General features: G+C 41.2%; 1 protein-coding gene across 4 annotated transcripts in view; it reads right to left on the reverse strand.

The window, feature by feature from the left end:
- The window catches only part of LOC106092978 (SCY1-like protein 2), a 157,938-nt gene that overhangs the window by 88,517 nt on the left and 55,941 nt on the right, over positions 1–13,480 (reverse strand). For all 4 annotated transcript variants that reach the window (XM_059360935.1, XM_059360933.1, XM_059360934.1 and 1 more), the window contains exons 11-12: positions 11,275–11,420; positions 3,948–4,101 (exon numbers count right to left, since the gene is read on the reverse strand). In XM_059360935.1, the coding sequence (XP_059216918.1) occupies positions 3,948–4,101; positions 11,275–11,420 (300 nt within the window). The remainder of the gene's footprint in view (positions 1–3,947; positions 4,102–11,274; positions 11,421–13,480) is intronic.

The following is a 13,480-nucleotide window of genomic DNA, read 5'->3' on the forward strand; positions in this document are numbered from 1 at the left end:
GTACCTCACAAATGTCGCCAGCCAAAGGAGGAGAAAACCACTGCTGAAAAATTTATTTCTGATGTTCTTCCCCGTTTTGACATACGAGCGTTATTTGTGTTGTTTACAGTAACTTGAAAGATACAATCGTGAACATTTTCTTGCGATTATTTTTTACAACTTTCGACGTGGATTAACTTAACAACAGTGCATCGATGAACTTAATACAATTTTTGGAGATGAAGCTCCATCAAGGGCCAGTGTCGGTGAATTGAACCGAGGTCGTAGTTCACTCCAAGACGAATTTTGTGACTGATGCTGTGCGCCAACTGATATTGCAAGATGGTCATGCAGCCTATCATGAGATTGAGACAACTTAGGCAATAATGGGACCAGCACACATTCAACATTGCATGAACATTTGACAAATTTTTTGGCTCAAAAAAAGGCTCGTGTCGATTGTTCGAAAGAAATGCTCCAAAAATACGAAACAACTGCATTTTTGAACACCCAAAACATCGATTTGATGAGTCAACTGCCCGTTAGTCCTGACTTGGCACGGAATGACTTCTTTTTATTCCCGTACGTAAAAAATAAAATGAGACGTCAACGTTTTTCGACACCTGAAGAAGCTGTTGATGCTTTCCAAAGGCATGTTTTGGAGATGCCACAATCAGAGTGGCAAAAGTGCTTTGACAATTGGTTCAATCGCATTTAAAAGTGCTTAGATCTTAGATTTTTTGATGATTAATATTTGTCTTTGTGGGCTCTAAGCCCGAAATATAAATGGCAACCCTCGTACAGGGAAGCCAGCCAGCCAGTAATGAGACTTGTTGATTTCAACGCTGGCTACTATTAAATCTTCAGTGCTTAGCGACGGAAGAAGAAAAATATTAAGACTACTCTTTGCAAGAATATAGACTCTGTGTCTCCCATTCCCCGTAGCCTTCAGTAGTTTAAATCCCGGAATTTTTAGTCCCCGAGCCATTCCTCCACACACCCATGGTTCCTGGGTGTTTAAAATCCCCCTGCCATCAGAAGGACTTTTAGTGCTACCAAAGTGGCCTTAAAATGGTGGGGATTTATCTGCAAAAACCGAACCTTAGTCAGGATTCAGAACTTCCACCACTGTTGTGTTGGCCTCGTCTTCTGATTCCGCCAGGAGTTCATCTTCACAAGATTCGTTAGTGTTTGTCATAAAGATCTTAGTCCGCGAACCATTCCTCCATACACCCATGGTTCCTGGGTGTTTAAAATCCCCCTGCCATCAGAAGGACTTTTAGTGCCGCCAAAGCGGCCTTACAATGATGGGGATTTATCTGCAGAAACCGAACCTTAATCAGGATTCAGAACTTCCACCACTGTTGTGTTGGCCTCGTCTTCTGATTCCGCCAGGAGTTCATCTTCACAAGATTCGTTAGTGTTTGTCGTAATGATCTTAGTCCCCGAACCATTCCTTCACACACCCATGGTTCCTGGGTGTTTAAAATCCCCCTGCCATCAGAAGGACTTTTAGTGCCGCCAAAGCGGCCTTACAATGATGGGGATTTATCTGCAGAAACCGAACCTTAGTCAGGATTCAGAACTTCCGCCACTGTTGTGTTGGCCTCGTCTTTTGATTCCGCCAGGAGTTCATCTTCACAAGATTCGTTTATGCTTGTCATGATGATCTTATTCCCCGAACCATTCCTCCACAAACCCATGGTTCCTGGGTGTTTAAAATCCCCCTGCCATCAGAAGGACTTTTAGTGCCGCCAAAGCGGCCTTACAATGATGGGGATTTATCTGCAGAAACCGAACCTTAGTCAGGATTCAGAACTTCCACCACTGTTGTGTTGGCCTCGTCTTCTGATTCCGCCAGGAGTTCATCTTCAGAAGATTCGTTAGTGTTTGTCATAAAGATCTTAGTCCCCGAACCATTCCTCCATACACCAATGGTTCCTGGGTGTTTAAAATCCCCCTGCCATCAGAAGGACTTTTAGTGCCGCCAAAGCGGCCTTTAAATGATGGGGATTTTTCTGCAGAAACCGAACCTTAGTCAGGATTCAGAACTTCCACCACTGTTGTGTTGGCCTCGTCTTCTGATTCCGCCAGGTGTTCATCTTCAGAAGATTCGTTAGTGTTTGTCATAAAGATCTTAGTCCCCGAACCATTCCTCCATACACCCATGGTTCCTGGGTGTTTAAAATCCCCCTGCCATCAGAAGGACTTTTAGTGCTACCAAAGTGGCCTTAAAATGGTGGGGATTTATCTGCAGAAACCGAACCTTAGTCAGGATTTAGAACTTCCACCAGTGTTGTGTTGGCCTAGTCTTCTGATTCCGCCAGGAGTTTATCTTCACAAGGTTCGTTGGTGTTTGTCATAAAGATCTTAGTCCACGAACCATTCCTCCTGGTTGTTTAAAATCCCCCTGCCATCAGAAGGACTTTTAGTGCCGCCAAAGCGGTCTTACAATGATGGGGATTTATCTGCAGAAACCGAACCTTAGTCAGGATTCAGAACTTCCGCCACTGTTGTGTTGGCCTCGTCTTCTGATTCCGCCAGGAGTTCATCTTCACAAGATTCGTTAGTGTTTGTCATAAAGATCTTAGTCCACGAACCATTCCTTCACACACCCATGGTTCCTGGGTGTTTAAAATCCCCCTGCCATCAGAAGGACTTTTAGTGCCGCCAAAGCGGCCTTACAAAGATGGGGATTTATCTGGAGAAACCGAACCTTAGTCAGGATTCAGAACTTCCACCACTGTTGTGTTGGCCTCGTCTTCTGATTCTGCCAAGAGTTCATCCTCGCAAGATTCGTTAGTGTTTGTCATGATGAGCTTCCTTACGCAGCCAGCAGTGGAACCACTTTTCCTCACTGGACACTGGACACTTGCGGTGTTGACGATTCCTCCTTGGATGCTACACTAGCTGCTGTTGTCGCTTTCTTCAAAGATTCTTTTAATTTTCAAGAATGTGTGCACTTTGGAGGTCACCGTAGCGTAGAGGTTAGCATGTCCGCCTATGATGCTGAATGCCTGGGTTCGAATCCTGGCGAGACCATCAGAAAAAATTTTCAGCGGTGGTTTTCCCCTCCTAATGCTGGCAACATTTGTGAAGAACTATGCCATGTAAAAACTTCTCACGGCACGCCGTGCGGACTCGTCTATAAAAAGTAGGTCCCCCTTATCATTGAGCTTAAAACTTGAATCGGACTGCACTCATTGATATGTGAGAGGTTTGCCCCTGTTCCTCAGTGGCATGTTCATGGGGCAAAATTTGCATTTGCATACACTTTGGTTACATGATGTAATCTTCTAAAATCCCAAAGCAACTTTTTTTTTTTTCATTCCCTTTGATAAAGTAAAAGTAGTCATGTTTTTGCCTACAAGGAAATTGCTCTTGTTTGCAATGCTGTTTGGTATGCATAAAACCCCTAAACTCAAGTGCATGGTGAATGACAATTTATAGTCGTTTGCAGAAATTCAAAAGAATCCAGAGGAATGGAAAAATCTACAGTAAGCAGAAAAGTTCATTTTCTTGTTATTGAATAGAGTGCTGACACGGAGCCAGCCAACAATGTCCAGTGATAAATTTAAAACTAAATTTAAGAGGCAAAATGAGTGGAAAGAGCAAATGTAATCAATTTACTGTTGCCTCAGACATTTGGCTCATCTCATTTTGAAAAGTATGCTGGGTTATATTTTGCAACCTACTCTTGGAGCCTGTTGAATATTCAGCATCTGCTGCACCTTTATCTGATAACCCAAACCGAAATTCAAACGTCCATAGACATTTTGCCACCTTAATTTTGTATCTTTCACAATTTCTTTTTAAAATGTATGCTGGGTTATATTCTTAAGCATCTGCTATTCCCCTTTAATGATTTTACAAAAGTAGTTTGCATATCCATGTTTTACTACAATAGGTTTCATTTTGAGCTCATCTCCCCTCCCGCTTTGGATGGAGTTTTGTTTTACCACACTTACCTGAACTTGTATGGTTGAACTTTCAAAGGATGAAAACAGCATGGGCATTATGTCTGTTACAATATCTGCTGGTGGAGTCTTCTCAATGACAAAATGTAAATTCTCCAGCAGAGTGACCGTGGCTTGTATGGATTTTGGTCCACTTAATATGATCCTGTAATACATGAGAAATGATGGAAACAAGTGGAACTAGTATTAGATACGAATGTGATTGTAGGCTAGAGAGTCTATATAGAATATGCCTATATGTGTAACTAGCAGCCTCTATGGGTAATTGAGTTTATGATATGTTTGGTTTTTTTCTTATCTGTAAGCATGTAAAGGGCGATTTTTTAGTTAATATCTTTTTGGCAACACTGGTTTAAACAGCTCACGCACGTTTTGTGTTTTGTTTCACTGTCAAACATCTTTAGTTTGATCTATAATTTAACCATGAATCGTCTTACAAACGAACGAAAATAATTGAATTTTTATTAACGAAATGCTTGCTCTGTTAAGCCACTCCATTGCGCGCTTCTTCCATTGACCGACGAAGCTCATTTTTGGTTTAATGGTTATGTAAATAAGCAGAATTGTTGATTTTAGAATGAAGATCAGCCAGAAGCATTGCAAGTGCTACCAATGCATCCAGAACAAGTCACAGTTTGGTGCGGTTCATGGGCTGGCGGCATCATTGGACCGTACTTCTTCAAAGATGATGCGAAGCGTAACATAATTTTGAAGGGTAAGTGCTATTGAGAAATGTTATCCAACTTTTTTATACCCACCACCAAAGGGGGTATATATGGGGTTATATTCATTTTGTCATTCTTTTTGCAACACATGGAAATATCCATTTCCGACCCCTTAAAGTATATATATTCTTGATCAGCGTAAAAATCTAAGACGATCTAGCCATGTCCGTCCGTCTGTCTGTTGAAATCACGTTACTGTCTTTAAAAATAGAGATATTGAGATGAAACTTTACACAGATTCCTTTTTTTGTCCATAGGCAGGTTATGTTTGCAGATGGGCTATATCGGGCTATATCTTAATATAGCCCACATATAGATCGATCCGTCGATTTAGTCATAGGCTCATAAAAGCCACATTTATCATCCGATTTTGATGAAATTTGGGACAGTGAGTTGTGTAAGGCCCTTCGACATTCTTCTTCAATTTGGCTCAGATCGGTCTAGATTTGGATATAGCTGCCATATAGACCGATCCGCCGATTTAGGGTCTAAGGCGTATAAAAGCCACATTTATTATCCGATTCTGCTGAAATTTGGGACAGTGAGTTGTGTTAGGCCCCTCGACTTTCTTCTTCAATTTGGCCCAGATCGGTCTAGATTTGGATATAGCTGCCATATAGACCGATCTCTCGATTTAAGGTTTTGGGCCCATAAAAGGCGCATTTATTGTCCGATGTCGCCGAAATTTGGGACAGTGAGTTAAGTTAAGCCCTCCGACATAGTTCTGCAATTTTGCTCAGATCGGTCCAGATTTGGATATATCTGCCATATAGACCGATCTCTCAATTTAAGGTTTTGAGCCCAAAAAAAGCGCATTTATTGTCCGATGTATCCGAAATTTGGGACAGCGAGTTAAGTTAAGCCCCTCGACATACTTCTGCAATATGACACAGATCGGTCCAGATTTGGATATAGCTGCCATATAGACCGATCTCTCGATTTAAGGTTTTGAGCCCATAAAAGGCGCATTTATTATCCGATTTCGCCGAATTTTGGGACAGTGAGTTGTGTTAGGACATTCGACATCCTTCTTCAATTTGGCCCGGATCGGTCCAGATTTGAATATAGCTCCCATATAGACCGATCTCTCTATTTAAAATTTTGGGCCCATAAAAGGCGCATTTATTATCCGATGTCGCCGAAATTTGAGACACTGAGTTGTGTTAGGATCTTCGACATTCTTCTTCAATTTGGCTCAGATCGGTTCAGATTTGGATATAGCTGCCATATAGACCGATCTCTCAATTCAAGGTTTTGGGCCCATAAAAGGCGCATTTATTGCCCGATGTCGCCGAAATTTGGGACACTGAGTTGTGTTAGGATCTTCGACATTCTTCTTCATTTTGGCTCAGATCGGTTCAGATTTGGATATAGCTGCCATATAGACCGATCTCTCAATTTAAGGTTATGGGCCCATTTATTGAACGATGTAGCCGAAATTTGGGACAGCGAGTTTTGTTAAGACCTTCTACCTTATTCTTCAATGTGGCCCAGATCGGTCTAGAATTAAATATAGCTGCCATATAGACCGATCTCTCAATTCAAGGTTTTGGGCTCATAAAAGGCGCATTTATTGCCCGATGTCGCCGAAATTTGGGACACTGAGTTGTGTTAGGCCCTTCGACATTCTTCTGTAACTTGGCCCAAATCGGTCCAGATTTGGTTGTTGCTGCCATATAGACCGATATCTCTATTTGAAGTCTTGGACCCATAAAAGGCGCATTTATAATCTGATTTCACTGAAGTTTGGCACAATGACTTATGTTAGGGGTATTTTTTCTTTTTATACCTTTAACCATAGGAGGCCACCGTGGCCAAGAAGTTAGCATGTCTGCCTATGAAGCCGAACGCCTGGGTTGAAATTCTGGCGTGATCATCCGAAAAATTTTCAGCGGTGGTTATCCGCTTACTAATACCTACATTTGCGAGGTAGCCTGCCATGTTAAAACTTCTCTACTAAGTGGTATCGATATGCGGCACGCCATTCGCAATCGGCTATAAAATGGAGGCCCCTTATTATTGATATTAAACTTTAAACGGATTATGCACATTGATATGGAAGAAGTTTCCACCGTTCCTTAGCAAAATGTTCATGGGAAATTTAGTTGGTAGTACTCTCAACCATTGGATGGTGGGTTTATTTATTAGGTTGTTCTGTTTGGAGCACATCGAGTTATATAGTAGAGACCCGACAAAGTATATATATTCTTGATCGTCTTGACATTCTGGGTCGATTAAGCCATGTGCATCAGTCTTTCCGTCCGTCGAAAGCATCTTAACTTTTGTAGGAATTAAGCTAGGCGCTTGAAATTTTGCACCAATTCTTCCTATTTGTGTAGGTCAGTTGGAAATGTACATGGGTCATATCGGTTCATGTTTTGATATAGCTGCCATATAATCCGATCTATGATCTTGACTTCTTGAACCTCTAGACGAGCCAGTTCTTATTTGATTTGGCTGAAAGTTTGTATGAGGTGTTTCATTTTGAATTCCAACAACTGTGCAAAGTATGGTCGAAAATGGTCCATAATCTCCCATATTAAGCCTCCCTCCCATATTAACCGATCTCCTGATTATACTTCCTGAGTCTATAGAGGGCATCATAGATCTGAATATTATTTCACTACGTGTCACAAAGCCGACGAGACCACACTGGCGCTGCATAACTTACCACAGACCGGCCAATTGATTTGTACGTGGTCAACAAGGTTTCGTTGTCTGCACCCCAAGTAGTGTTGCCGGCAAGTGATATCGCAAATTGCTGTGGCCTGTGGGGAGAATATGTAAGAGCTGTCAAATGTGACGCCAAGTACTTTCATTTCTCCATTGACCATCACATTCAGCTCAGCATTTACCTCACGCGTATTTGTAGTGAACAATGTGGCTGAAGATTAGGTGGCAGATATCTTCTTGCAGCGAAATGTGAGGCAAGCTCGTTGAGGTAGACGTTCAACCTATCGCAGACGTCAACAATGGGTGAGGGGCCTGTTGGCATTATCGTACCTCCTCCTCCGCATATGATACCATCTCAATGCCGTCTGTGGAATGGAGGATAGGTAGAGGTTAAACAGTGCGGGAGATATCACCCCGCCTTGGATAACTCCATGTTTCATTCTACGATGCTTCGACCACACAGATAATTCGCGACCCACCATTTCAAGCCTGGATGAGGGGACGTGTTGGCGATGTCCTCAAATCGTTTGACATGGTTGACCGTGTCGAATTCACCATGGGTTTAATAGATTCCACCTCTTTGATTTCACAGCGTTATGCGATCGATTCATTGGAAACTCTTACCCATCGAACACTAACCCCTACTTTTGAGCCAAAATTTACCCGTGTTTTTTTTTTGCTAAAAACAAATCCATTGCATTTAATGAAAAATCTGTGAATTTAATTTATGCAAGGTCGTTGCTTTGGAAAATCTGCAAAAGCAGTGAATTGACATAAATAAATTAATCATAGATTTTTCATTCGAAAAATTAAATTGAAGTTTTTGCTATACCCTACACTACTACTACTGTGGTACAGGGTGTTATAACTTAGTGCATTTGTTTGTAACACACAAAAGGAAGAGAGAGATAGACCCATTGATAAGTATACCGATAGACTCAGAATCACTTTCTGATTCGATTTAGCCATGTTCGTCTGTCTGTCTGTCCTTCTGTCGTCCGTCTGTCTGTCTGTCCGTCTGTCTTTCTGTCTCTCCCTCTGTCTGTCTGTCCATGTTAATTTGTGTACAAACTACAGGTCGCAGTTTTCATCCGATCGTCTTAAAATTTGGTATGGACATGTTTTTCAGCCTATAGACGAAGACTTTGGAAATTGGAAAAAATCGGTTCAGATTTGGATATAGCTCCCATATATATGTTCGTCCGATTTGCAGTAATAAGGCAATAGAATGGTCATTTGTTAACCGATTCTCTCGAAATTTGGCAAGAAGGGGTTTCCCACGACTCTCGACATTATTGGTGAATTTCGTAGAAATCGGTTCAGATTTAGATGTAGCTGCCATGTATATATATTGCCCGATTTTCACTCCTATAGCCACTGCAAGCGCATTTATTAACCATTCTTCCCAAAATTTTGTACAACGCTTTCCTCTACGACTTCCACAATATCCATAAAGTTTGGTAGAAATCGGTCCCGATTTAGATATAGCTCCCATGTATATGTTCGTCCGATTTGTAGTAATAAGGCAATAAAATGGTGATTTGTTAACCGATTCTATCGAAATTTGGTAGGAAGGATTTTCTTATGACTCTTGGCATTGCTGGTGAATTTCATAGAAATCGAATCAGATTTGGATATAGCTCCCATATATATGTTCATCCGATTTGCAGTAATAAGGCAATAAAATGATAATTTGTTAACCGATTCTCTCAAAATTTGGCAGAAAGAATTTTCTTCTTACTCTTGACATTGCTGGTGAATTTCATAGAAATCGGTTCAGATTTGGATATAGCTCCCATATATACGTTCGTCCGATTTGCAGTAATAAGGCAATAAAATGGTCATTTGTTAACCGATTCTCTCAAAATTTGGCAGAAAGAATTTTCTTCTTACTCTTGACATTGCTGGTGAATTTCATAGAAATCGGTTCAGATTTGGATATAGCTCCCATATATACGTTCGTCCGATTTGCAGTAATAAGGCAATAAAATGGTCATTTGTTAACCGATTCTCTCAAAATGTAGCAGGAGTGATTTTCTTATGACTCTAAATATTGCTGGTGAATTTCATAGAAATCGGTTCAGATTTAGATATAGCTCCCATATATATGTTCATCCAATTTGCAGTAATAAGGCAATAAAATGCTCATTTGTTAACCGATTCTCACGAAATTTAGCAGGAGGGATTTTCTTATGACTCTTGACATTACTGGTGAATTTCATATAAATCGGTTCAGATTTGGATATAGCTCCCATATATACGTTCGTCCGATTTTGGGAAATAAGCCAATAAAATGGCCATTTGTTAACCGATTTTCTCGAAATTTGGCAGAAAGGATTTTCTTATGACTCTTGACATTACTGATGAGTTTCATAGAAATCGGTTCAGATTTAGATATAGCTGCCATATATGTATATCGCCCGATTTTCACTCCTAGAGCCACTGCAAGCGCATTTATTAACCATTCTTCCCAAAATTTTGTACAACGCTTTCCTCTTCGACTTCCACAATTTGGTCGAAATCGGTTGCGATTTAGATATAGCTCCCATATATATGTTCGTCCGTTTTTAAGAAATATTGCAATAAAATGGTAATTTGTTAACCGATTCTCTCAAAATTTAGCAGGAGGGATTTTCTTATGACTCTAAATATTGCTGGTGAATTTCATAGAAATCTGTTCAGATTTGGATATAGCTCCCATATATACGTTCGTCCGATTTGCAGTAATAAGGCAATAAAATGGTCACTTGTTAACCGATTTTCTCAAAATTTGGCAAGAAGGATTTTCATATGACTCTCGACATTACTGGTGAATTTCGCAGAAATCGGTTCAGATTTGGATATAGCTGCCATATATGTATATTGCCCGATTTTCACTCCAAGAGCCACTGCAAGCGCATTTATTAACCATTCTTCCCAAAATTTTGTACAACGCTTTCCTCTACGACTTCCACAATATCCATAAAATTTGGTCGAAATCGGTTTAGATTTACATATAGCTCCCATATATATGTTCGTCCGATTTTGGGAAATATTGCAATAAAATGCTCATTTGTTAACCGATTCTCTCGAAATTTGGCAGAAAGGGGTTCCCTATGACTCTTAATATTACTGGTGAATTTCATAGAAATCGGTTCAGATTTAGATATAGCTGTCATGTATGTATATCGCCCGATTTTCACTTCTAGAGCCACTGCAAGCGCATTTATTGACCAATGTTGTCAAAATTGTGCACAACGCTTTCCTCGATAGCTACCACAATATCTAAGAACTTTGGTCAACATCGCCTTAGATTTAGATGTAGCTCCCATATATATCTTCGTCAGATTTTGGGTAATTTCTTGTTATTTGTCAAACATCTGAAAATATCCGCCGAGGTCCATCAAAATTGGCTCAGAATTATATATAGCTCACACTTTGTATTTATAAGGTAGGTGTAGGGTATTATAAAGTTGTCACCGCCCGACTTTTGCCTTTGCCTACTGGTTTAAATATAAAATGACGAGAATTCATGCAAAATTAAAACATTTGAACTTTTAAATGCCACTTTTGCCCATAATTGCCGCCTGTGATGCTGCGATGCTGCTGCAGCAGACCATAAAGTACGAATTCCGTTGTCAAATAAAAACAAAAAGCCCACACACACACACACACAAGCAGGAAAACAGTAAACGTGTCAAAAAGCATTTGGCCAACTTTAATGATATATTTTTTTTTACGCAAACCCAAAAATTCCCAACCCCAAGAGGGATTTGTGGCTTTAATAAACACGGTTGGATAAGTTGTACAAAATTGTCTGCATGCATGTTCGTATGTGTGGGTATTTGCATTTGCCACACTCATTTATTGAGCTCATTCAAAGTTCTGACGGGGGCCCACTACTGTGTGGTATTTATCGGGTAATTAAATCGTAAACTCACTTCATTGTTGGCGCCATTACACTTTCATATTCAGGCTTTGATGCATCCTGCAGTAAAGTAAGGACCGGGTGTAAAACAGCTGCTAGCACTTCGCCGTTGTTAATTTCCGATTGTAACATGGGCCACAGGTTCTGCCACCATAATTTCTGTAAAAAAGAAACCAAACAAAAAAAGAATGTGAGAATAAAAAAAATCCCACCAGCCCAGAACATCAATAAGGTGTGGTGAAAGGAAAGGCTTCATTTGAGTGGGAGTGTCTGAGCGTTAGTGTGGGTGTTGGTGCGTGTGTGTGTGTGAGTATTGTTGAATTGCAGCCTTTGTCCCTAAGGGCTTTCAGCTCCATCTTTAGCAGGTATTAAAGGAATCAAAAACAAAACAAAAGCGAAGATGTGAAAATAAACGATTACAGCCAGAACAAAGAAAAGTTTCGGTTTTTTTTTATAGCACAAGAAAACAGAAGCCTTCGACACAATTTTTGGCTACATTATGGCAAAATTTGTTCATTCCTCTCATTCATTCCCAATTGTGCCATGGCAATTTGTGGATGTACATTTGTGGCTAAAGCAGGCACTCTCCCTCAGCCTATGGCGGCCTCCTTCTTCTTTCCCAAAAATACAATCATTTTCAGCTGTTGTTGTTTTAATATCCTGTTGTTACAAAATTAAATCCTTTTTACGATGTACTTTGTGTGGCCGAAAAAAAGGTATCACATCTTGGCCCTTTCTCAATACCTGTGGGAATTTTAAAACTAAAGCGAGAAAAAACCCAGCGAACATTTTTGTATTCATTATCGATGTTTTAATACCTGAGGTATCTACAGTGAGAACCCATTCCACTAAGGAACAGGGACAAACTTTTCACTTATCAATGAGTGCAGTCCGATTCAAGTTTAAGCTCAACGATAAGGGGTGTCCGTTTTGTAGCCAGTTCCGAACGGCATGCCGCAGTGCGACACCTCTTTGGAGAGAAGTTTTACATGGCTTAGTACCTCACAAATGTTGAGGGGAAAACCGCAGCTGAAAATTTTTTCTGATGGTCTGGCCAGGATTTGAACCCTAGCAGTGAGCTTCATAGACGGACATGCTAAACTCTGCGCTATGGCGGCCTCCATCAGTTTTAGACTGTCTGACCATAAAACGGTCCTGCAGGCAGAGATCCGGGCGATCAGGGAATGCCTAAGGTGGTGTGGCAGTAACGCAAGGACGTCGAGTGTGAACATCTTTACGGGCAGTAAAAAATACAAATTTTGCCCCTGAGCCCATTCCACTAAGGAACAGGTACAAACTTCTCACATATCAATGAGTGCAATCCGATTCAAGTTTAAGCTCAAGGATAAGGGGTCTCCGTTTTTTAGCCGGTTCCGATCGGCATGCCACAGTGCGACACCTCTTTGGAGAGAAGTTTTACATGGCTTAGTACCTCACAAATGTTGAGGGGAAAACCGCAGCTGAAAATTTTTTCTGATGGTCTGGCCAGGATTCGAACCCTGGCGTTGAGCTTTATAGACGGGCATGCTAAACTCTGCGCTACGGCGGCCTCCAACAGTTTTAGACTGCCTGACCATAAAACGGTCCTGCAGGCAGAGATCCGGGCGATCAGGGAATGCCTGAGGTGGTGTGGCACTAACGCAAGGACGTCGACTGTGAACATCTTTACGGACAGTAAAAAATACAAATTTTGCCCCTAAGCCCATTCCACTAAGAAACAGTGACAAATTTCTCACATATCAATGAGTGCAGTCCTTTTCAAATTTAACCTCAACGATAAGGGGTCTCCGTTTTGTAGCCGAGTCCAAAAGGCATGTCGCAGTGCGACACCTATTTGGAGAGAAGTTTTACATGGCATAGTACCTCACAAATGTCGCCAGCATTAGGAGGGGAAAACCATCGCAGAACATTTTTTCTGATGGTCTCGCCAGGATTCGAACCCAGGCGTTGAGCGTCATAGGTGGACACGATCATATATATATAAAAGGTCACGATCAGTCTTGCAGTATAAGAAGGAGATTTACGTTCCCTGAGGATGGCACAATCCGCATCGTTTATGTGCCAGGCCATAACGGAGTAAGGGGGACTGAAAGGCCAGACGATTTGGTAGTGAAGACCAGAGAAGTGCCGTCGAGCTGCACGTCGTCCGTTTGCCCGTCCGTTTGCCCGTCCGTTTGCCCGTCCGTTTGCCCGTCCGTTTGCCCGTCCGTTTGCCCGTC

The sequence above is a fragment of the Stomoxys calcitrans genome, chromosome 1 (assembly GCF_963082655.1).
Source record: "Stomoxys calcitrans chromosome 1, idStoCalc2.1, whole genome shotgun sequence".
Classification (NCBI taxonomy): Eukaryota; Metazoa; Arthropoda; class Insecta; order Diptera; family Muscidae; genus Stomoxys; species Stomoxys calcitrans.